The sequence below is a fragment of the Eulemur rufifrons genome, chromosome 3 (assembly GCF_041146395.1).
Source record: "Eulemur rufifrons isolate Redbay chromosome 3, OSU_ERuf_1, whole genome shotgun sequence".
Lineage (NCBI taxonomy): Eukaryota > Metazoa > Chordata > Mammalia > Primates > Lemuridae > Eulemur > Eulemur rufifrons.
Window position 1 is genome coordinate 3,544,104 of NC_090985.1, and position 25,438 is coordinate 3,569,541.

The 25,438-nt window shown below is 36.8% G+C and overlaps 1 protein-coding gene across 2 annotated transcripts in view; it reads left to right on the forward strand.

Annotated features, from left to right (window-relative positions):
- The window catches only part of BTBD1 (BTB domain containing 1), a 41,559-nt gene extending 18,646 nt beyond the window's left edge, over window positions 1-22,913 (forward strand). The window contains exons 4-8 of one of the 2 annotated variants that reach the window (XM_069465654.1): window positions 3,615-3,812; window positions 9,763-9,955; window positions 16,369-16,456; window positions 20,357-20,503; window positions 21,061-22,913. In XM_069465654.1, the coding sequence (XP_069321755.1) occupies window positions 3,615-3,812; window positions 9,763-9,955; window positions 16,369-16,456; window positions 20,357-20,503; window positions 21,061-21,219 (785 nt within the window). In that variant the 3' untranslated portion in view covers window positions 21,220-22,913. The remainder of the gene's footprint in view (window positions 1-3,614; window positions 3,813-9,762; window positions 9,956-16,368; window positions 16,457-20,356; window positions 20,504-21,060) is intronic. The other variant, XM_069465655.1, reaches the window with a different exon arrangement.
- Window positions 22,914-25,438: the final 2,525 nt, after the last annotated feature.

A 25,438-nucleotide genomic window follows, 5' to 3' on the forward strand; every position in this document is an offset into this window, starting at 1 on the left:
TCAAGTATAACTATAGTAGTGCCTATTTTATCCAGGTTCTTTAGAATAAGGTTCTCTATATTTTCTTGTATATCTAGAGCAGTCCTTTTTAAGAACCAGGGCATTTATTTTGGCCATTTGAGAAAGATATCAAAAACGTGTTTTACTTTGCCTGTCTTTGTTAAGCAATGTGTACTGAATATAATTTAGGATTCTTGTGATTTTTAATCCTCATTATGAGTATCAGTTATTGTACAGTGAAGCAGTCAGGCCTCTGAGAGTTGGAACCCATTCTATTAAGTGAAATATCCCAAGAATGGAAAAATAAGCACCACATATACTTACCAGCAAACTGGTTTCCCTGAGCGCACATTTGGGAATAACGCCAGTTGGGTATCGGACAGAGGTGGGGGCTGGGGGGAAGGGATGGGTGTATACCTACTTGATGAGTGTGATGTGCACTGCCTGGGGAATGGACACGCTTGAAGTTCTGACTGGGGGGGGATGGGGTGGGGGGAGGGGATGGGTGCATACCTACATGATGAGTGCGATATACACTGTCTAGGGAATGGACACACTTGAAGCTCAGACTCGGGGGAGATGGGGAGGCATGGGCAATATACATATAACCTAAACTTTTGTACCCCCATAATGAGCTGAAATAAAAAAAAAAAAATCTCTTTCTATGAGACTTTTTTTGTTTATTTTTCTTTAATACTTGCTATATCTCTGTAGTACTTTAGGAACTAAAAGGGATTCATGCATAAAATACAGACACTATTTAGATTTTATTACCTACTTCAGTTGAATAGTCTAGAATAATACATTGAAAAAATTAAATTTGTAAAAGATATGTGCATATTTAATATATATGTATACTATGAGTTATTTCTACATGAGAAAAGGAAGATTATTCTTAACTGAAGATCTGGGATAATTTTCTTGATAAATTTACAATCCTTTGAACCTTCCAATAAAATAATCTACATTTAATATTAAATGGCTTATCAGTTTTTTATAATAAATTTCTCAAGATGCTTGACATTAGTTAAAGGGTTATATAAATTAGTGGATATTGTATTTTTAAAAACTATTTGTATAAATGGATTTAATTTAAATGTACATCTGTATATTCTGTGTTACACATCATACATTATATAGTGCGTGTGTGTGTGTGTGCATGCAACTACTATTTAGAAAGATCATTTACAAAGGATGTTGATTATGTATCCTGGTTGATAAGTGTTGGCAGGAAAAAGATGTGTCATTTAAGAAGATATCTCAATGTGCTTTACTACTGAAAACATTTGGGTAGATCTTGAACCAAAAATAAGCAAGGTTTTCATAATGTATTCAATTGTATCAGACTGATCTGTTTCAGAAAACGTTGCTCCATTTCCATTGTTGGAAATTGCTTTTTACTCCTAAAGAAAATTGTGTGACCTTTCTCACACAATTGCTATGCTTAATGAAACTGACAAGATATTGGCTCCAAGGGATGAATGTTATTTCCTTATAAATGTCCTACCAGGTTCCTTGCAGAAAGCATGGCACCCCAATTTTGATAATGAGGAAGTTAATAGCTACAAATGGAGAGAGAATTCTGTTTTTCAAATTTTATAGGAAAAACATTTTCTATCAAAAACAGTAGTAAAGGTGATAGTTGTGTATAAGTGACTTTAGTGGGTTGAATATTCTTCCTCCAAAATTCATGTCTACCCAGGACCACAAAATGTGACTTACTTGGTAAATAGGGTCTTTGCAGATGTCTGTATAAGACACTTTTTATTGCTGTGCTTTTCAAGTTCTTATGTCTGTTTTCATAAATTTCTTCTTTTTTCTGTCCCTGTTAGATTGCAGCTTACCATTTCATTAGAGTATGTTGCTCTCTAAAGCCGCTATCTCTTCTCAACTTACTGCTTCTAGGCTGCTGTAACCTAAAGTAACTGAATTTATTTTAATTTTGCCTACAATAAGAGGAAAAGGATTCTGAGTAAAGACCTGACGTAGAGGCCTGACATTAGGCGTTAAATAGGGATTTCAAATTAATACATTTAAAATTAAACTTCCCATCTTTCCCCACCCCAGACCTGCTCTTCCTGTGGTCTTTCCCATCTCACTTGATGCCACCCTTATCCCTCAGGGCTCAGACTGTAATCCTTGATTCCTCTCTTTCATACCCCACGTCCAGTCTGAGGGAAATCTCATTGAGTCTTCCTTCAGAATACATCCTGAATCGGGTCGTTCTTCAGCACTCCACTGCTACGCTCCTGGTCCAGGCCACCATCTCTGACCTGGGTCGATGCAGGAGCCTCCTCACTGACCTTGCTTCCACTGTGGCCCCACTACAGTCTCTTCTCAACACAGCGATCAGGGCGATCCTTTCAGAACATAAAATGTCACAGCTCATGGCCGGGCGCGGTGGCTCACGCCTGTAATCCTAGCACTCTGGGAGGCCGAGGCGGGTGGATCCCTCAAGGTCAGGAGTTCGAGATCAGCCTGAGCAAGAGCGAGACCCCGTCTCTACTAAAAATAGAAAGAAATTATCTGGCCAACTAAAATATATATAGAAAAAATTAGCCGGGTATGGTGGCGCATGCCTGTAGTCCCAGCTACTCGGGAGGCTGAGGCAGGAGAATCGCTTGAGCCCAGGAGTTTGAGGTTGGTGTGAGCTAGGCTGATGCCACGGCACTCACTCTAGCCAGGGCAACAAAGCGACACTCTGTCTCAAAAAAAAAAAAAAAAAAAAAATGTCACAGCTCAGAACACTGCAGGCATTCCCCACATCAGCGTGAAAGCCAAATGAGGGTGCTACCTGATTGCCTCCTCTTCCCCCATGCTTCTGGCTTCACTGCCTGCTGCTCTTCTCTCCTCGCTCTACCCGCCACACTGCCCTCCTGACTGTTCCTCAGATATGCCGGGCACATTTCACATGAGAGCCTTTGCACCGATAGTCCTGGAGTACTCCTCCTCCGGGTATCTGTTTGGCTGACTCCCATACCTCCTTCAAGCCTTGGCACAAATGAGGCCTGCCCGACCCATCCCATTTTAAATTGCACTTCTGATTTTCCTTACCCTGTTATTTCTACCTACCTGTATCATCTAACATATTATATTTATTTAATCTGTTTCTCCCCATTAGAATGCAAGCTTGAAAAGGGGAAAGATTTAATAGCTTTTTGTTCAATGATGTACCAGTGCCTAGAATAGTACCTGGTGCATAGTCAGTGCTTAATAATAAACATTTACTGAATGAATGAATGAACTGTAATCTGTAGACTTTATGAATTTAGTAACTTGGAACCTTTTTCTATGGCTTATTATTACTCTTATTCTGGATATTTGAGTTTGCCTGATAAATGGCATCAATATATAAGGAGATAACTATATCTAATCTTGCATGTATAGTAAAAAATAATAAATTGAATGTTAACCTTACACTAGTTTTTTATGGAACACTTTGGAGTTTAATACCTTTAATTTATTAATATTTTAAAATGTAGCATCTGTAGTTTTAAACATCTAACCTACTTTTTGTTGAGATTTGAAAACCTAATATAAGCATGTCTGCCAATATTGCTTTCTTAGCTTATAAAATATTCCTAATTTGATTTATTTTTGTATTTTACCTATAGACACTCTCTGTGCAGTCCTGGAAAGAGACACACTTAGCATTCGAGAAAGTCGACTTTTTGGAGCTGTTGTACGCTGGGCAGAAGCAGAATGTCAGAGACAACAATTGCCTGTGACTTTTGGAAACAAACAGAAAGTTCTAGGAAAAGCACTTTCCTTAATCCGGTTCCCACTGATGACAATTGAGGAGTTTGCAGCAGGTAAGTCTATAATGTCACCAAATCTATTTGAAACTATTTTACTAGTTAGTCTCCCTGTGCCGGAAAGGAGAAGAAGCTGTTACTTATTGAGTACTAGCCACATACGAAATGTATATGCATGTGTATAATTTGATTTAATGCTCATAAAAGCCTTCAAGATAATATTATCCACGTTTTATAGGTTAGAGAAGTGAACTTGGGAGAGGTTGAGTGCCTTGCCCAAGGTTATGACAGATCTTTTTGACCCTTAAGGTTGATGCTTGTGATTAAAACCAAACAGACCTAGTTTTGAATCAGTCTCAGGTCCATGACCAGTTATGACCAGTTCTTTATTACTCTTATCATCGAGTATTATCTGCTTTGAAATGATGGCCAGAGTGACTTAAAAGAAGAAAAATTCTCATGATTGTTTTGAATTGTATTTTTATTTTATTTGTGAAGATGGGGTCTTGCTATGTTGCCCAGGCTGGCCTCGAACTCCTAGGCTCAAGCGATCCTCCTACCTCAGCCTATAGCTGGGACTATGGGCACACACCACTGTGCAGGCTGAATTGTATTTCTTTATGCTTATTGGCCATTTATATTTTTTTCTTAACATTATTCATGGCTTTTGTTGTTCTGCTGGCATAAATTTTTCTTTACCATATATTGATTATCTTATATTGATTTATCATGTATTTATTATATATTCAAATTTTTCTTACTGCTTTAACATCCATATCATAAAATGAACATAACTATTTATCCACATTTATATCAATTAACAGTATATTTCTAGTACCCCAGAAGCCTCTGTCATGCCCTTCCACGTCATTAATCCCTCTCTCAAAGGTGATTACTTTGTCTTCTTTAAATTAATTTTGTCTGTATTTAAACTTTTTACACATATGCAGTGTGTATTCTTTTATGTGTGGCTTCTTTCTCTTAGTAGTATGTCAGATTCGTCCATGTTGTTGAGTGTGGCAGTAGCTCATTCTTTTTCATTGCTCTATAATATTCTGCTGTATGAATCTGCCATGATTTATCCATTTTACTGTTCTGGGACATATTGGTTGTTTCTATTTGGGAGTCATTGAGAATATTCTTGTCTATGTCATTTGGTGGACATCTGTAAACATTTCTGTTGGATGTATTGGAGTGGAATTGCTCTGTCATAGAGTGTGCATATGTGCAGCATTAGTAGATCCTGCCAAACAGTTCCCCAAAAAGATTGTAACAGTTTACACTCAGTAGGAAAGTTAAGAGAGTTGAAAGTTCATTTTGGTTGCCCACATCCTCTGTGACACTTGGTATTGTCAGCTTTTGTAGTTTTAGCTATTTAGATGGGTGTGAGGACTTACTTTATTTTGAGTTTAATTTCATGTCTCTGATGATTAGTGATGTTGGATATGCTAATAATTTTTTTAATCCAATCTGACAGACTTTGTCTTTTATTTGGATTATTTATTTGATTCCTTTACATTTAATATAATTATTAATAGGCCAGGCGTGGTGACTCATGCCTGTGATCCCAATATTTAGGGAAGCCAAGGCAGGAGGATTGCTTGAGGCCAGGAGTTTGAGAGTAGCCTGGGCAACATAGCGAGACCCTCTCTCTACCAAAAAAATTTTTTAAAAATCCATTTACTGTAATTACTAATATATTTGGACTTATATTTACCGTCTTGGAATTGGTTTTCCATTTGTCACTTCTATTGTTTTTATTTTCTTTCTCATTCTTTTGTAGGAATCAAGTTATTTTTATCCTATTTTTTGTGATAATGATATAGTTTTCTCCTTTATTCTGTTAATACAGTGAACTACATTAATTGATTTTCCAATTTAAGTCTATTTTGGATTCCGTACATAAACCAGACTTGGTTGTCATGCTTTATCTTTTTTATTTATTAGCAGATTCAGTTTGCTAATTCTTGCTTTTTTTAGTATTTTTATGACTACTTCATAAGAGAAATGAATCTACAATTTTTTTTTCTTATAAAATTGTCAGAATTGGCCTCATATTAAAAGTTAGGAATGTTACCTTTTTCTTTTTCAGTATTCAAGAGTTTCTATCATTAATTTTATTAAGAACCAACCTCTGGGTTTATTGATTTTCTCCTTGTATGTTTTCTACTTCATTGATCTCTGCTTTTTTCTTTATCATTTCCTTCTTTTCCTTTGGTTTTAATTTGCTGGGGTTATTTATTACTCATTGTAACTTTTTGAGATAAATACTCAGAAATACTCAGAACAATGATTTTCAGATCTTCAACCTTTCTTTCTTTTTTTTTTTTTTCTTGAGACAGGATCCCACTCTGTCACCCCAGCTATGATACAGTGACGTCATAATAGCTCACTGCAACCTCAAACTCCAGTGCTCAAGCAATCCCCTGCCTCAGGCTCCCACGTAGCTGGGACTATAGGCGCGTGCCACAAACCAAGCTAATTTTTCTGTTTTGTAGAGACGAGTTCTCTCTCTTGCTCAGGCTGGTCTCAAGCTCTTGTTCTCAAGCAGTCCTCACGCCATGGCCTCCTGGAGTGTTAGGATTACAGGCAGGAGCCACCATGCCCTGCTTTAGAGTTTTTTCCTTATCTTGCTCTTAGTGATTTTTGGCTTAATTCCTGTATACTCAGAGAACATATTCTTTATCATTTCAACCATTTGCTTTAAGGCCCAGCATGTGGTCAGTTTTAATAAGTATCCATGTACTTGAGAAGAATGTACTCTGAGTTTCAGGTTTTCAACCTGTGTTGTTTTTTTTTCCTTTGAGACAAGGTCTCACTCTGTCGCCTTGAATTGTTCTGTATCTGTTCAAAAAATTGAATAATTATTTATCTGTGAAAGAAATATACTAATGATGTTGAAATTTTCTGTATATCAATTTTTTATGTGTCTGTTGCATCAGTTACTGAAAGAAGTAGGATGGCTGGGCCCTGTTGTGGCTCACGCCTGTAATCCCAGCACTTTGAGAGGCGGAGGTGCAGGATTGCTTGAGGCCAGGAGTTCAAGACCAGCCTGAGCAACATAGCAAGACCCCATCTCTACCAATAAAAAAAAAAATTTAGCCAGGGCATTGTGGTACGCACCTGTAGTCCCAGCTACTCGGGAGGCTGAGGCAGGAGGATCGCCTGATCCCAGGAGTTTGAGGTTGCAGTGCGCTATGATCCTACTACTACTGCAGTATAGCCTGGATGACAGGGTGAGACCCTGTCTCAAAAAAAAGAAAGTAGGTTAAAATCTCCAGTTATCATTAAGAATATGTCTCCTTTTGGTTCCATCAGTTTTTTTCTTTATATACTTTGAGACTGTATCGTTAGGTGCATTCAAATTTAGGATTGTTATGTTTCTTATTGAATTTACTTTATGATTTGTCTCACTTTAAATCTAATAATGTTTATTGTTTTAAAGTCTTTATCTGATTTTGATATGGTTTCAAAAGCATTTTTTAGTTAGTTTTTTGTATTCTGTATGTTTTCCCATCCTTTTACTTTCAGCCTTTTATTATCTGTGTATTTCTGGTATGTCTTTTGTAAGCTGCATTTAAAAAAAAATTGAGTCTAATACAGTTTGCCTTTTATTTTGAATATTTGGTTCTCTTACATTTAACACAATTACTAGTATATTTGGACTTATATTTACCATTTTGCTATTTGTTTGCCATTTGTCTCATCCTTTTTTTTCTTTCTTGCCTTTTGTAGAAATCAAGTTATTTTTCTATTTTCCCCCTCTATTTGCTTGTTAAGCATTCTTTTATTATTCTTTTAGTGGATTACCTTTGATACTATAAGAATACATCCTTGTTAGATTTTTAAATTAAATCTTAAAAATTAAAATTTCAGGCGCAGTGGCTCATGCTCAGTCCTGGCACTTTGGGAGGTTGAGGTGGGAGGGTCGCCTGAGACCAGGAGTTTGAAGTTATGATGAGCTATGATTGGGCCGCTGCACTCCGGTCTGTCCAGGCTGGACCACAGAACAAGACCCTTTCTCTATTAAAAAGAAAAGAAAATCAACAACCGTATTGACACTTTAAACTACATTTAACCTTCTCCAGCCTTTGGTGCCACTATTTCATGTATTTTAATTCTTCACATGTTTTAAAGCCCGCAAACATTATTATTGCTGTTTTAAAAGTCAGTAATCATTTAGATTTTTCTGTATATTTGCCCTTTCTGGTGTGGGCCTCTTCATTTTTTCTGTATTACCGTGCTTTTATCTGGAATCATTTCTGTCAGCCTGAAGAATTCCCGTTTGTATTTCTGTTAGAACAGATATGATACCAACCAGATTCTCAACTTTTTTTTCCCTTTTTTCTAAAACATCTTAATCAGCCCTCATTTTGCCCAGGTGGGAGTGCAGTGGCCATTCACAGGCACAGTCAAGGTGCACCACAGCCTCGCACTCCTGGGCTCAAGCGATCCTCCCACCGGAGTTTCCTGAGTAGCTGGGACCACAGGCGAGTGCCATGGCATCTGGCTTGCCTTAATTTTTGAAAAATATTTTTCTGGGTCGAGAACTCCACGTTAGCAGTTATTTTCATCCATCATGTGAATGTAATTTTATTCCTTTTAGCTTCCATTATTTCTGTTGAAAAGTCTACTTACTGCTTCTATGAAAGTAATAGATCCTTTTTTGCCGATGCTTTTAAGACTTCACGTTATCTTTGGTTTTTTAGCCATTTGATGATGATTTGCCTAGGTGTATCTTTCTTTTTATCTGACAAATATTCCTGAGTTCTTTGTTTTGATTTACCCCTCTGTTAACTAGGGTGTTTCTTGTTTTGCTTTTTTAGGTGGTTATAGGTACATATCTGAAAATGTTTTCCATTATCTGAAGACTTTTTTTCAACTAAGGAAATTTTCTGTTATTATCCATAGGCTTGAATTATTACATTATCCTATTTCTTACTGTCAGTTCTTCAGGATCACTAGTTACCTATATGTTGTTCTCTGCTTTTTATCCATTTTAATCACCTTAAACATTTTAATCCTTGTCTTAGTCCTCCTCATTCTGAGGAGGTTACATGAATTTTTGTCCCCATCTGTCTTTTGGTATTATATAGTTTCAGTTCTGTTCTTTTTTGCCAAAATGCAGATTTTAAGTTGTAATTGTACTTTTCCTTCTTTACAAACTTTCTTTATCCAGAGGTTGTAAATGATGAACCTTGGGCTAGGTCTAGCAGGCTGACATATTTTGAATGTTGTGATATTGTAAAATTTTAATCTAGTGTTTTAAAATCAGGGGGATTTACATTAAAATCTGAATTATAGCTTCCTAAACCAAATTTCTAATGTTCTGTAGTCTCTTAATTAGATTGCTTTTACTGGCCTTAGAAGGATCTCCTGGCATCTTTTATGAGGAACTACATTTATTGTTGGATAAGCTTAAGGCACGTAGACTTTTTCTCTTCTCAGAAATAGTGAACAGGAAAACTGTAAGCATATGTGATATGCTGCTTCCATAGCGCTTCCAGTCTTGGCTCCTGCCCTCTGCTAACTTCCTGCAAACCCCAGAAATAAAGCACTGTCCCTTGTACGTTTCCACCTCTAAATATACTCCATTGTTCGGATATAGCCTCAGACAGGTATGAGGTGGGGGTGGAGAAGAGGTAACAGTAGCTCTGGTTGTCATCGTAGGCGTTTCCCCACCAGAGGGAATGACTCTCCTCTTTCTGGTTAACCAAAGTCTATGGTGCTAAGAGGGGGTGAGTGGATAGAAAATTCCAGAGATCTTTTTGTTAGAGTATCATCTAAGCTTTGACCTATTACTGATTTTAACACTTATATTCTGTTAGGTTAAACTCAGATTTATCAAAACTTTAAATTTAAATATAAGCTGGAATTATAAATGCTAAGATTTTTTCTCCTGTTCTTTACATCTTATAGATATGAATTCATATAAAAGTAGAGCATAACAAAGTCAGGAATTGAAATTGAATTGCTTTTATTGGGGTTTATATTTTTATTTCTACAGGTCCTGCTCAATCTGGAATTTTGTCAGATCGTGAAGTAGTAAATCTCTTTCTTCATTTTACTGTCAATCCTAAACCCCGAGTTGAATACATTGACCGACCAAGGTGCTGCCTCAGAGGAAAGGAATGTTGCATCAATAGATTCCAGCAAGTAGAGAGCCGCTGGGGTTACAGTGGAACGAGTGATCGAATAAGGTATCTGTCATATTTTGGACGTGAAGGTGGAATGGGAGTAGCAGTTAGCATTTGGCCTTTATGCTTATATTGTGGGAGATAATTAACCAACATTTTATATTTTGTTTAATGCATATTTAAGTTAATACTAGAGTCAAGAAGTCATTGAGGCTCCTGGCCTTCTCACTGAATTATGAGTGAAGGTGATTTCTTAGGAAAAAATTAAAGTAAGAAAGGTTTGGATTAGGCCTTCTGTTATGTGAATTCTTCTTGGATCACTATTGGAGAGCTGAGTTCCAGACCGTAGTTGATCAGACACTGTTTTTACAGGCTTAGGGCTACAGTTTAAATAAATTTAACTTCCCTATGTTTAGTGTGAGTTTTTTCTTTGCATGGATGTTGCATAGAAAATATCTCACTATACATTTATAAAAGCTTTGAATGGGGAAGAAAATCAAGAATCTTGAAAAATACAGACACAAAATCCTATCAAGGAAGTTATCTTCGCTTTACTATATTTCTTTACGTTAACTCTCAAAATAGAATCAGTACTAGTTTTCATAAAATGTGCCTTATTTAATAGCACCTTGGTATAAAACTAGAAATTAAGAACAAGTTTGTTAAAATTAGAACTCTGGTTGGGTAAAGGACTATTATAAATCTTAGATTCAAATGAAAATTAAAAATGCATTTGTAGAGTATTTAATAATAATTCATAATAAGAATAGTATATGTAAAAACTTACAGGATGAGGCAAAAGCTGCACACAAAGAAAAAGTAATAATTAACCACTTTAGTAAATAGAAATAAATGATTTAGGCATTCAACCTAAGTAGCTAGAAAGTGAATAGCAAAAGAACCATAAGAAAAGAGAAATAGATAAATGTAGAAATTCATGAATTAAAAATAGTAGAATTGATAAATCCACAACCTGGTTCCTTAAAAAGACCAATAAAATAAATAAACCTCTGGCAAAGGTAATAAAGTAAACATATTCACATTTAGAAATAAAAATGGGAATATAATCATATGCTGAGATTTTTATTTTAATTTTGGGTTTATACTCTGTACTAATAAATTGAACATCTTGATGGAATGGATCATTTTATAGGCAAATATAAATTATCACAATTGCCTGAAGAAGAAAGCCTGAATAGACCAATTACCATGGAAGGAATTAAAAGTTATCAAAGAACTGTCCCTTCACAAGGTGGTTTTTACAGGTGAGTTTTATAAAACCTTCAAGGAACAGAGAGTTTCCTTGAGCATTAAAAGAAGAAAATACTTCTTGGTTAACTATCAAAGGAAGCATAACCCTTATATAGGAATCTGACAAGACAAAAAATACTCTAGATCAACCTCATTTAATATATAGAAGAAAAAATTCTATGTAAAATATTAGCATAAGGAATTTAGCGCAGTACCTTAGAATACTACTATATGAGCAAATGGAGTTCACTTGGAGATTGAAAGAATGACTTAATGTTAGGAAATGTATTAATATACAGTCTAGATCAAAGGAAAAAACAATTTGATTTCAATAGATACCAAAAAGGCTTTTGATAAAATTTCACCTTCATTCCAGATATAACTATTCATAGATTAGGTCTGGAAGAATACTTCTTTAACATGATAGACTATTGAAACCTCAATATAGTGATACCTACTATCCTTGCTATTCTCAGCAGTGTTGTTATAATTTTGATGGATGTAGTCATACAGGATGAAGAAATTAGAGGCTTGAGTATGGGGAAGGAAGAGGCCTTTTCATTATTTGCTGATGGCATTATGTACATTAATAGTTCACAACTCCATCATACCTAGTTCTCCCTTTTTGATAATAAATATTTTGTAATTCCCACTTTACTAACCTGAAATGAAATGGGCAAGTAATATGATTCGCACATATTTTCTTAATGGTCTAGTTGTAATGTAAAGGAGAAATAAGTGTAACTGATAGTAAGATAAAATACATGGTTCAATATGTAGAATTTGGTCCAGGTGTCGTGGCTCACACCTGTATTGCCAGCACTTTGGGAGGCCAAGGTGGGATTGCTTGAGGCCAGCCTGGGCAATATTGCAAGACCCCATCTCCATAAAAAATTAGGCTGGCATGGTGGTGTGTACCTAGAGTCCCAGCTACCTGGGAAGCTGAGGCAGGAGAATTGCTTAAGCCCAGAAATTTGAGGTTGCAGTGAGCTATGATCATGCTATTGCACTCCAGTCTGGGTAACAGAGCAAGACCCTATCTGTAAAAAATGAAAAATGTAGACTGGGCAGGACAACACCAGAAGACAAACTGAAGTAGTCAGATACAGTGCATATATTCATCAGTAGGATGCGACAGTTTCACTTGCAGGATACAGGCAAATTATGTTAATGTCTTGTTTGAGTGGTATTGCTGCCACTTAAGTAGTTTTTTTTAAAGATTCCAGATTAAAACAGTATTCTTGATCCTATTCATCATTTCTGTATTTGTGAACTTGCTGAAATTTATTTGCAACCCCAAAATCAATACTGCTTTCTTAGTCATTTTCAGCAAAAGACTTAAGTTGCCAGACCAGCATGTTCCCAGCTGCAGGTGAACAAGTTTCAGCTCTCCCACAGAGGTGGACATGGTGAAGGGGCAGTGCAGTGTAGTGCAAGAAACTGTAGCTCCTGGGTGGGTTGGATAGGATTTGAGTCCCAGCTCTGGCACCTGTCAGTGGGGTGGCCTTAGGCAGGTCACTTAACACTTCTGAACTCTGTTTTCTCTTTTGTAACATAAAGAAAGTAGAATCTACGAGGATGAGTTGTTTTAAGATTGTAGTCTATGTAAGATGTGTGTGTGTGTGTGTGTGTGTGTGTGTGTGTGTTTGTGTATACTTTTATATATTGGCCCTGGGAACAGTGGTTTAGTATTTGCTAATTCTGCGTTATAGAATATAACTAACCAAAAAAAAAAAAAAAATGAGAATTGACTGTATATTTCTTCTGTTTATATGGTATTTGCCTCTTGTACAAAGTCAGAGAATATTAAAATTGCACTAAAAAGTCTTTGGTTTATAACTTTGGTTCCAAGTCTTTGGAATTGGGTTCAAGGCTTGTAGTAAAATATGTAAATACGAATTCTGGCAAGACACTTAAAAGTTGACTGAGATTCTTTGTTGTGGGAGACTGTTTTGTGCATTACAGGAAATCTAGCAGCCCTGGCTTCTTGCCAGTACTGCCCTTAAACCTTTGTGAAAACAGAGCATGCCTCATTGAGGGAAGAGCTCTTTTTGAGAACAACTGGTCCACCTAAGTAACCTCAGTGTCGGCTAAAAAACTGTTATAGTAGTGGCCACTTACAACATGTATATTTGAAAACCACTGGTTTTCCTTTATGTCATCAAAATTCAGTTACAGGGATGATAGTGGTGACAGTTGCACAATGATATGAAAGTACTTAATGCCATTGAGGTGTACACTGAAAAATGGTTAAATGGAACATTTTACATACATTTTACCACATTAAAAAATTTCTAAATGTAAAAACAATTCAGTTCTAATTTGAGTAAATATTACAATATTTAGAATATTATGGTAATACTGTAATAATAATCCCATTCACAATAGTAAGAACATAAAGTCGTAGGATTAAACTCAATAAGAAATGTATAGTAGAGGCCGGGCGCGGTGGCTCACGCCTGTAATCCTAGCACTCTGGGAGGCCGAGGCGGGTGGATTGCTCAAGGTCAGGAGTTCGAGACCAGCCTGAGCGAGACCCCGTCTCTACTAAAAAATAGAAAGACATTATATGGACACCTAAAAATCTATATAGAAAAAATTAGCCGGGCATAGTGGCGCATGCCTGTAGTCCCAGCTACTCGGGAGGCTGAGGCAGTAGGATCGCTTAAGCCCAGGAGTTTGAGGTTGCTGTGAGCTAAGCTGACGCCACGGCACTCACTCTAGCCTGGGCAACAAAGTGAGACTCTGTCTCAACAAAAAAAAAAAAAAAAAAAAAGAAATGTATAGTAGAGTACATTACCTTTATGAAGAACTGGAGAACTTTAACTAGAATCAAACTTACTAAGGACAATATCTTCCAAATTAGCCTATATATGTTAGGCAATTCCTTTCAGAAGTAACATATTTTTGGTGGAGGGAGTGGCTTGGCAAAATTATTTTAAAGTTAATCTGGAAGAGTAAATATTTCTCTTTTAAAAAGAGTGGTACAGATCAAACCTAAAAGGTACTGTAAAGCCGCAGGGAGTATGGAACAGACTAGAGGTCAGAAACAGCCTAAGATAAATGAACATGTAGAACATGATAAAGGTCAGGGGAAAATAAAGTTAGATCCTTACTGATCCCATGTACCAATATTGATATAAATTAAAATTTTAACATTAAATAAAAAAATAAGACCATGAAAATGCTGGAACCAAGTGAGTGTTTATTTACTATGAGGATAAGGTAGGCCTCTCTAAACTTCGTATAGATCATAATTTTGACTACAGATGATTCAAAAATTTTAAGTACAGAATTACCATAAAGTTAAAAGATAAGTGACAAATGGGATACTTTTTATAATGGATATTACCATCAAAGCATAAATAACTATAGTCTATATTTAACATGCTCTTTCAAATCTACATTAAAAAGACAGACTCATCAGTAGAGAAAAACGAAAAAAGAACAAGTGGGTAATTAAAGAGGAAATCCAGTGGCAGTAAGCATATGAGCGAATGTTTTACCTCATTAATAATCAGAGAAATATAAATGAAATCAGTTTCTCAAAGGCAAAAAGAAATTAAAATACTCATGGTTGAGAAGAGAGTGAGAAAATGATCCTTCTACCTCATGGGGTGTGAAGTGTTACCATTCCAAAAGCAATTTGACAGTGTTTAAACCCTTAAGAATGGGCCTTTCATTTTCTGCAGCAATTCTACTTCTAGGAATTTATCCTGAGAAAAATAATTAAGGCTTTATAAAATGATATAGCTATAAGATTGTTCATTGTGGAATTAATATGTAATATTATATTAAAAGCTGCAAATAACCTAGATTATCCAATAAGGGATTAGTTAAATATAGTGAATCGGTAGTAATTTTTTTTTACCATTTTACATGAAAAAGAGGTTACAAAAATACATATAATCAAATGATTTTTAAAAATAATACAGATATGTTCATAAAAAATTGAAAAAGAAATGCAAAGAGAGTTAACAAGGATTTATTTCTGGATTTATGAGTGCTTTAAAACTTTCCTCTTGTTTGTTTAGTTATATTATCCGATTTTTTAAAACAGATAATATAGTGCTTTTTTGTAGTAAAAAATGATTACAAATAATATATTTGTAAATGTTTAAGGTGGTCTCTTCCTGTACTGGGTATTTAGCATGGTAGTTAAGAGCATGGCTTTTGATCTGAGCAGACTTGGAGTTATGTCCTAGCTCTGCCACACTTTTTGACCTGGACAAGTTAATTTCTCTAAACCTCAGTTTTTTTAACTATAAAAACTTAGGATAATAAAAATAGTACTGCTACCTAGTTTATAGGGCCATTATGACAATTAAAGGAAATAATTCATGTAAAGAACTGAATGAAGCTCAGTGCCTGGCTTGTTAGGCAGTACTCACTAAGTGGTGGTGGTGTGCTAGCAGAATTAATGATTGTTGACGTTGTTGCTGAAAGTGTTGAGAATTAATCTATTTTACATTACAGATTATCTCTGATTGTACAGACTTCCATTTTCATCTGTATTTAATGTCAGTTTTTATGCATTTATAAAATGGAGTAAGACGGGTCAATATTTCTTAATTATTATGACCAAACTGGACTAGCTAATTGTTACAAAATCTTCATTTGAGTCTGCCTGTGTAAACTACGTCCTGTCCCAGCCCTCCATCACCAGTGTTCTGTTACAGCAGCCCGCCTCCTTCACAGTTCTTATCACAATTCATAATTATTTATTTATTCCTTTCTGCACTTGTTTATGATCAGTGTCCTTCATTTGGCTGTAAGCCCAGCGTGGGAGAAACTGTGTCTTGACCTTATTTCCCCAGTGCCAGGCCCAGTATGTAAATGTGATAGGCCCTCAGCGTGTATTCACTGAACCGATGAATCGTCATGGTTTGGGATGCTGGGCTTCGGTCCTAACAGCTGACGTGTCTGTTTGCATTGGTATAGCACTAAAGTCGTCATTGCAACAAAAGTGGGTATTTAGGTTAAATAGATTCCTTTTGTAGCACAGAAAATAGATTCTACTTAAGTTCCTTTTAAGTTCATATTTACTCTAGAAAGAAAGCTTTTTTTTAAGCAAACATGACATTTCCAAGGATATCTAATTTCTGATAGTTTTCCTTTTTATAAGCAAAACTGGATGTTCCAGGTAACACGTAACAAAATTATAAACCTTCAGAATATGAAGATTTACAGAATTACTTATTAAATTTTTGGCTTTTTTTCCTCAGGTTCACAGTTAATAGAAGAATCTCTATAGTCGGATTTGGCTTATATGGATCTATTCATGGCCCCACGGATTATCAAGTGAATATACAGGTACACTTTCCCTTCCCCCACTGTATATCATCTTGAAATACAACAAACATGTAATTTTACAATAAGATATTTTGACAGAAATCCAAGTTTCAATATGATTATCAAAGGAATTAGAAGGTCCATTAGTAGCATTGTAAGCCTAGAGTTCTGGTTTTTAATTGATCTAAAAAAATCTAGTTTCAGAAAATTGGGATCCTTCACAAAAGCAGCATCAGCATACAAGGAGCTCTGCTTTATCCCAGGAATCCCTCATACCAATACTCCTGCTGTGCGCTGACTAGCTTAGAACACCCTCCTGCTTTTTCCATGGGATTTTCAACTCTAGGGCCTTGAAACTCTCGTTTCTCGTAACTACTGTGAACACCCTGGGACTTCCAAGCGTCTGAGCAGACCCGGCCTCATTCTTTAGGTCTGCTCTACCTCAATTCTTGCAGATAGGGGACCAGTACCTGATCCGGAAGAAAGTTAAATACCTCTTTCCTTCCCTTCCTTATTAATAAAACAGTGTTCTCTGTACTTTTCATTGTATACCACAATTAATAAAATTATTTTTGAAAACATCCACGTTTTTATTTACAAACTGTATGCAATACTGTACATATATTTTGTATATAAATTAAAACAAAAAATAGGAGAAAAAGCAGTAAACAATGTTTCAAACTTTTCACCAACAGAAAAAACTACCTTCTCCCAAAATGTTATTAATATGTTATTTCTAATAATAAAAACTTTGGTGAACTTTGTGATTAAAATGCATTGTTAGTTTTCAAAATATTGGTTTTATATTTTGTGATACAACAGTTCAAACATCTAGTTCAATGATAGCCAAAAAAGATACCCCACTACTTCACACAGATGATAGCATGCTCCAAGAGGAACCAATAGCATTATTCGCTATGCTAATGAAATCTTTATGCTCGTTTTCTAATCCTGTCCACTAAGGTTTATAGTGAAATTAAGCTGATAAATCTACATCACTCATGTCAATTTGTTGTTCTTATAAACACATGAGAAAGTTAAATTTTTAATATTTTTAATAAATTTTAAATCCACTGAATTTATTTATTCAAAAGATTTTTAAACAGGTTAGAATATTTTGTTTCCATGTTTTTCAAGTGCAGGTAAACCCCAGCAGACTTCTCAAGGTATAAAAGATTTTCATAATCACTCCCCTTATACTTTATAAAGTATTGTTAAGATCCTCTTCACTAGAACCCATGAACCCACTCAAGCAGGCTGGGTAATCCGCGGGCCGGGGGAGGGGCGAAGGCCCCACTGCCAGCCTCTTTGATTGTGGAGCTCCACTCTTCGTAGCCACGTGTTCCATAGGACACCAGACTCCTGTGTGCAAACTGAGGGAGGAGGGCATAAATACTGTGAGTAAAATATTTAAATAGAAACAAGTTCTTTTTATTTTCTTCCTCCAGTAGCTAGTCTCATGCCTGCTCCAGATCCACTGCTTCTAACCATCTATTCCTTTGTGTCAGAGGTGACAAACTCAAATGCCTACCAGGGACTGGACAGGTAATTTTAAATGGAGAAACCAGGCCTGGTGTAGGAGACACTAGGGACAGGAGGGAGTTGTGGAGCTCCTTCCAGTAGCTGCAGTGTGATAATAAGGGCCTGAGGATGCCAGAGCTTCTGATATTTATAAGAAGCCAGAAATTGGATTTTTATATCAAGTCTCCCCATGGTCTATTTTTAACTGTTGACGGATAATTCAAAATCTTCAGAAATACCAACACCATGAGGGCCATACAAAGCCGATCTGAAGCTAAATTTTGATAGTTACCAGTTTACAACCTTTGCTTTAACTCTGAATTCAAGGGCCATTCCTGTGGGAAACTTCTCTCAATACCAGGTATCTACCAACAGATATGGTCCCTGACTCAACCCTTTTCTTGTACACTTACAATTTCAATTCTTCTAAATCAGTAAGTTGTAAACAGGAGTATTTTTTGGAAGTACCTAGAGGGCTTTTTTCATAATGCCCATCCTGGGTCCTTACCCCAGAGATATGGAGTATAGAAAGAAAAGTTTATATTGTTTAAGTAGCAGGTGTAGGCCTGATGGAAATGGCATTTTGGTGTGAACATTAGTCCATCTTCATTGCTTGTTTCGGGAGAGCCACATACTTAAAACACAGCTTGGGCGTGATTCACAGTATTAAATGAAAGTGCCAAAGTCTTGTGTTATATAGTAGCAAGGAGGACATACTGGCTTGGAAGATTTTGAGAACACTAATCAACCCACATCCACTACCAGTAGCTCCGTGGACCGTTAAGTGGCAAACTCTTAGAACTTTAATAGTTATGTCATTTAAGGACCCTAGTATAACATCTCAACTTCTCTAATATCCCCATGGGACATCAATATTGAAGATAGCAAATCTGTAAGTGGATTATTGACAGTGGCCAAAAGCAGGTGTTGAATGTAATGTCTATAAGCTAATAATGATACCACATTATAGTGGCTAATGCTTTGGCATTTTCTAGGGATTTTCACCTGTATTTTATAGAAGATTTTTAAAAATGATTAAGCAAATTAACTTTAAAGTCAGGTAGACCTGCCTGGGTTTGAATTTCAGCTCTGTCACCTATAAGGTGTGACTGAATTACGTAACCTCCCTAAGCCTCAGTTTCCTCATCTGCTACGACAGTAGTGGGAGCTACTTGACAGTTTCGTAAGGACTGCTTGAGGTGATGCATGTACAGTGTTCAGCACATAGTCGTTGCTATTTTTGTTGCTGTTTTATAATTTGATTCTCATAATAATCTTAGGAAGAAGGCAAAACAAGTTTTTTTCCCCCAAATTAAAAGATAAAACTGAAGTTCAGAAAAGTGAAGTGGTTTGGTCTAGATTATTTGGTCACAACCAAACCCTGTGTCTTACTGCTTTATTCCAGGGCACCATCATGTTATGTCATTTTGTTTTAATTTTTTATTGAACTGTGATGTACACACAGAAAAGTGTGCATATTTATAAGTGGCACATAAGTGCACAAACCGAACATTCCTGTGTAGTCAGTGCCTGATCAAGGAACAGGACAGCACAGCACCCCAGAAGCCCGGTCACTCTCCCTGCACAGTGTCCACTGTGCGGACCTTGCCCAGTGTAGATGGCTTTTGCCTGTTGCACTAGTAGTTTTCATCTAATGTAGCAAAAAGGCAAGTCTGTGAGTGTCTGCCTCTGCTGTGCTTTCCCACACATAGAAGACCTTTGTCTTGTAACCTGGTAAGCTTTGACTTGAGCTTTTAAAACTCTTCTCTGGGAAGCTTCACTTAACCAGCTCAACAGACTCAGTTTTTCCTCTGTTGACCACTTTGTCTATGCACACCTTTCTTACTGCAGGTCCTGGACTGAACTGTCACTAAACATGTCTTCCCTAGTGACTAGAAGCTCCTTGAGGATGTCCCTCAGTGCCTAGCATAGGGCTTGGCACAGATTATGGGACTAAAATAGACAGAATTTTTACACTGAATATTCACAAACCAGGTACTGCATTTAAGGTCATTTTAATTTTAGTAAATAACATTTAGACACAGGAAATGCTAAGGGAATTTCCTAGCAACAAGTTAGGCTGGCAAGGAGTTAAAGGCTTGTTTTCCTCAGGTATCTAAAATCGACACATTCTAAAAATCCACACACCACGCTGTGTCTTTTATGGAAGCTCCACTCTCCTACAGTCAAGGCCCAGTTACCTGACATCCTCCTGGTTCTTACTGTGCTGAATGATAAACAGCATGTTGAAAGCCACCTTTAGTGGTTAAAGGTAAGTAGAGAAAGAACACAGAGATTTAGTAGTCTAGTCTGCTGTTGCTAAGGGCTTCATATTCTTTTCTATAAAACTCTGTTTCATTTGGTTTAACTTAAATGTAACTTGTCTTTTAAAAATTACAGATCATCGAATATGAAAAAAAACAAACCCTGGGACAAAATGATACTGGATTTAGTTGTGATGGCACAGCTAACACATTCAGGGTCATGTTCAAAGAACCTATAGAGATCCTGCCCAACGTGTGCTACACGGCATGTGCAACACTCAAAGTAAGTCGCCCACGTTGTTCCAGACGGTTTCCTCTTGAATGTTGAATGTGTTGTTACCTCCTGAAAGCACGTTTTAGAAGCTGAGAGTCACTGACAGTAAGTAGAGCCTTTTAGAAACAGTGAGAGAAGGGGGGGGCAGAGAAAGACGATGAAAACTAAAATATTCCATCGCTTTAAGAAAAGAAGTGCTTAGAAGCAAACTAGTGAATTTAAAAAAAAAAAAAAAAAAGGAAAGTGCTTCTCTGCACAGCTCTGTTCTGAAAGTTCTTCAGAAGTAGCCCTTTGTTGGAGTAGGAAATTTAATGTTTGACAAAAGAAAAAATAATTACTTTCTTAAAATCTTTTCACTCTTCTCTAATAGCTGAGCTCTCCATTCAGTATTTTTACTCATTAATTGGTTTTTTAGTAAAAATTTCATTTTTCACTAAAAGACTTAGCATAAAATTTTATACAGGAGCTATAATGAAATATAATAGAATATTAATCTAATTAAAACGCCAAATTAAAGTGCGTGCTTATTGAATGAAAATTACTAAGGAAACTTGTGTTCTATTTAGGGTCCAGATTCCCACTATGGCACAAAAGGACTGAAGAAAGTCGTGCACGAGACGCCTGCTGCCAGCAAGACTGCCTTTTTGTTTTTCAGCTCCCCTGGCAATAATAATGGCACTTCGATAGAAGATGGACAAATACCAGAAATAATATTTTACACATAATTGAGCATTATATTACATCTTGGCTAAATAGTACCATATAATGTAGTGTCAAAAGCATAAATAAGTGGCCACAAAAAAATGGTTTGAGTGTTATGAATATTTATAATTGTAAGATAAGAAACATTTTAGTTTCTTAGAGGAGATAGAAAAATGTTGACTTAAATCTCTGCATGATTTAAAAGCAGATTTTCCATTTTCTTATAACCTTAGGGGAAAAGAGAACTGGGTTTAATTGTTTTTAAAAAGTGCAGCTATTTCAGCTTCATCTTGTATAATTTCATAGATCAGTTGACTCATGGTCTTTCAATAGTTTTGGAATTGAAAGATTCTTGTTATATATATATAGCTGTTTTTTTGCTTTGTTTTTGTTTTAACCATTTGGAGGTTAGATGAGATGGGCAAATAAGCTTTGCTATTTTGAAGGTTGGATGAGATGAGATCGGTCAGTATTCTTATAGAATTCCTATTAAATCGAATAACTAATTTCAGAAAATTAAGAAAACTGACTTTATATTTGGGGGTTTCAATATCTGATAGTCAGCATTTGGAATAATGCTAAAAACAGGCCTAAGAAAATGCCCATGAAAATTTTCAATGCATTTACAGAAAAGGATATTTTGTAATAGTATAGTATTGTGTTACATAGTACACTTTTATTAAAATTATAAATGGAGTTTGTATAAATTCACAATAATGTGATATAAACAAAGAATCTAAAGGTATAGTCTAAGACTGGATTCTTTATCACTAAACTGCACCGCTGTTCCTGTCTGTGGGGTTCTGCCCCGAGTCCTAAGACTGAGGCGATGATGGCGATGACGACAGGGAAACATGTCACTCCAGCATTGTGATAGTCCTACACGGCAACAAACCGGATGCAGTACTGACATTTCTAACAGCTACTCTGAGATACCAACAGAATCACTCCTGCTGAAAAGTATGCTTTCTGCCACCTGCACATTTCTAGCCAGTAAGTAAAACATGTTTAATATTGTGACCTCATTAATGTCGCTGGTACAGCTGTGCCAGGAGGAGATAGGAAGTATATCTGGCAGAAGGACATTTATATACTTCCTTACAGAGCAGAGTTTTCTAATGTAAATGAAATAACATTCATTTCTTTCCCTTGAAAGTAATTCTGTTATAAAAGATTTAAGTGTAATTAAGGTATATCATATAGTTGTGGAAGATGATTAAAAATCAAAATTCTTTTAAGTATCAACTTAAGAATTTTTTCTAAAAGTAAGTAATTAGGATGTAAAAAATGTTCATCTAAAGTAATATTCCACTTTATATTTTCAAGAAGGTAGCGAGGTGTGTTGGTGGCTGAGGTCTCTTGAAATTGCTGGGAAAAAAAGGGAAAATTTTCTCTCCCTGGTACCACATCCTTATGGGTATAAACCTCAGTTAACTGGAATACCGATGTCACGTATGGTCCTGTGGAATACGTGGTCCTGGTTAACTCAAAGTCAACCAGCAAACACTCTGTAGTAACCATTATAGGAGAAACTTCACCTTAAAAAGTACACCATGCCAGAGATAAGTTAGTGTTTCTTAACATTTGAGGCATCTGAGGCCTCATGTATGTTGTACTGAACAATGATTGTAACTGGATGTAGCCATAGAAAGGACAATAAACAGAACTGTTTGCTAACATTGGGATATCCCCTGGAATTTTTAAAAAATAAATATATGTTATCCTTTTATTTTTTTGTCATTTGTCTTTTTCATCTGAAAGTTGAATATGAGATACCACTTTGGAACAAAAGTTCTAGTTAATTGAGGTTTAACTTTAACCCAGCTGAAGCAATGCGGCCCAAAATAAGAGTGCGTTCCTGCAGCCGCACGGCAGTGCGTGGGCCCCACGGCAGCAGCGACAGTTGCTGCATCTGTTTCTTCTTCACTTTGCTATGGTCTCAGGTTTTTCTCCCCTATTCTAATCTCACAAGGTAGAGAATGAAGAACGAGAGATTACAAGAAATAACCTTGTTATTTACGCTGTTATAGTGTGACAGTCATCTCACAATTGTTTATTAATAATAGCTACCCAAGTGATAACTATGTACCAGGCTCTGCACCAAGTACTTTATATACGTTCTTACTAGTTTCTCACGGCATCAGTGTGAGGTAAGTACTATTATAACACCTTACACAGGCAAATAAATTAATGTTTAAAAAGGTCAACAAGTAGTAGGAGGTGGAATTTAAACCCATTTCTATCTCCCAAGCTACAGAGTTGAGAAAATACTTTGCTGGGTCCAAATATAACATTTATGTCACCGTTCTTAAACTTTGCAGTAAGACCAAAAGATACTTGACTAATCTTTACATATACTGTAGAATATAAATACTTACTATTTTAAGAAAGTACGATATTCCAGTATCTACCCCAACAGGTTGAGTTTGATTGTTTGCATTAGCACAATGTTCTTTCTTTCAAGTCCACATAAGTAGTAGCTATAGTTCAAAGAAAAAATTTACCTGGGAATAGACCAGCTTCTAAGATATTAGAGCAAGGTCTTCAAATGCAGTATGTTAAATGCAGTATGTCTAAAACTTACTGTTCCACTTCCCTTTTGAGTGTGTTCTTCAAACCACTTTCTACTTCCCTGTTCTGGTCATCTAAATTCAAAACCTGGCAATTGTCCCTGAATTAGACAAAAACCCATCCTTTACAAGAGGGATGGCACCGTAGTGATCCCAGCCCCAGAGCTATATGGCATATTTACTCACACACCTCCAGTTTGTATGCTTTTAAAAGTCCCTTTTCCTTTTTCTCCATTGGCAAAGCTAAGACAAGATGGAGTTTTTAAATGGAACTCTAGGCCGAGTGTGGTGATCGATGCCTGTAATCCTAGCACTTTGGGAGGCTGAGGCGACAGGACTGCTTGAGGCCAGGAGTCTGAAACTAGCCTGACCACAAGTGATACCCTGTCTCTACAAAAAATAGAAAAACTAGCCAGGTGTGCTGGCAAGTGCCTGTAGTCCCACCTACTTGGGAGGCTGAAGCAGGAGGATTGCTTGAGCCCAGGAGTTTGACATTGCAGTGAGCTACGATAATGCCACTGTACTCTAGCCAGAGTGACAGAGTGAGACCCTGTCTTGAAAAAACAAAAAAACCCTCAAAACTGAAGGAAGATAAAAATAAAATGGGGCCTGCAGTCCCAGCTACTTGGGAAGCACAGGCAGAAGGATCACTTGAGCCCAGGAGTTTGAGATCAGCTTGGGCAACATAACAAGACCCTAGTCTCTAAAAAAATGAAATAAAATGGGAACCTGCATAAACATTTATGAGTTTTCTACCATTTGGATATAGTCTCTGTTCTTTCCATCACCTTTACGAAATCTTCCTTCCCACTCTGCCTCTCTTTCTTTCCCAGAGGCAGAGACTTGGGCAGAAACAAGAAGTTAAATGGGGCTGATGGCTTTTTCCTCCCAGCTGGTATGATTAAGTTCTCATACCCCCTGCTCCCGAGTCACCTGTGGGAAAGGCTGGATGGTTCTCTGCATGGCACCTCTTCCCTCTCCCCTGCATCTAGCCACCTGCCAGATACCGTTAATAACTCACCACCACAAGCGTCCCCTTTATTTCCATTACAGCTGTCAAAGCTCTAACTGAGGCTGTCAGTACTTCACCCAAAACAAATGACTGCTCTGTAATGCTGGTTCAGCTTTTGTGCCTCAATTCTTAACTGATTTCAGAGAAAGAAAATCTGGTTTTGTTTAACACCTGGCTCCCTTTCTTCTGCTGAAGCCTTCCTACTGAGTGGCTCAGTGTCCATGTGGACAACCCATCCACACCGAGGTTTCCAGTTTCCTTACCTTCAGCATTCCTTCTCATGACCACACCATGTACTGTCGTGATGTGGAATTGCTCTGCCTTGAGATAGTAAATTCAGACATCCCACTCTAACTGCAGTGATGATGCTTCTCCCAGCTCTCATTTGCTTTCTAGTTCACCCATTAGTGACCCTGAAGACTGCTGCCCCTTGACCTCTCTGTTCTGCCATCTTTTTACTTCCTTCCCTACCCAATTAGACTCTACCTTTGATCTCCCCCCATCCCCTGCTTCTCCACCTTTGATCTTCAGTCACTTTAGCCCCTTCATCAATAAACTTCAACCTACATGTATACACACCTGGGTCAATCCAGTTGTCTGCCTTATCTTCAACTTCTGGCTGCTGGGTCCAAGCATTTAAAATGATAGAACTGTATAGAT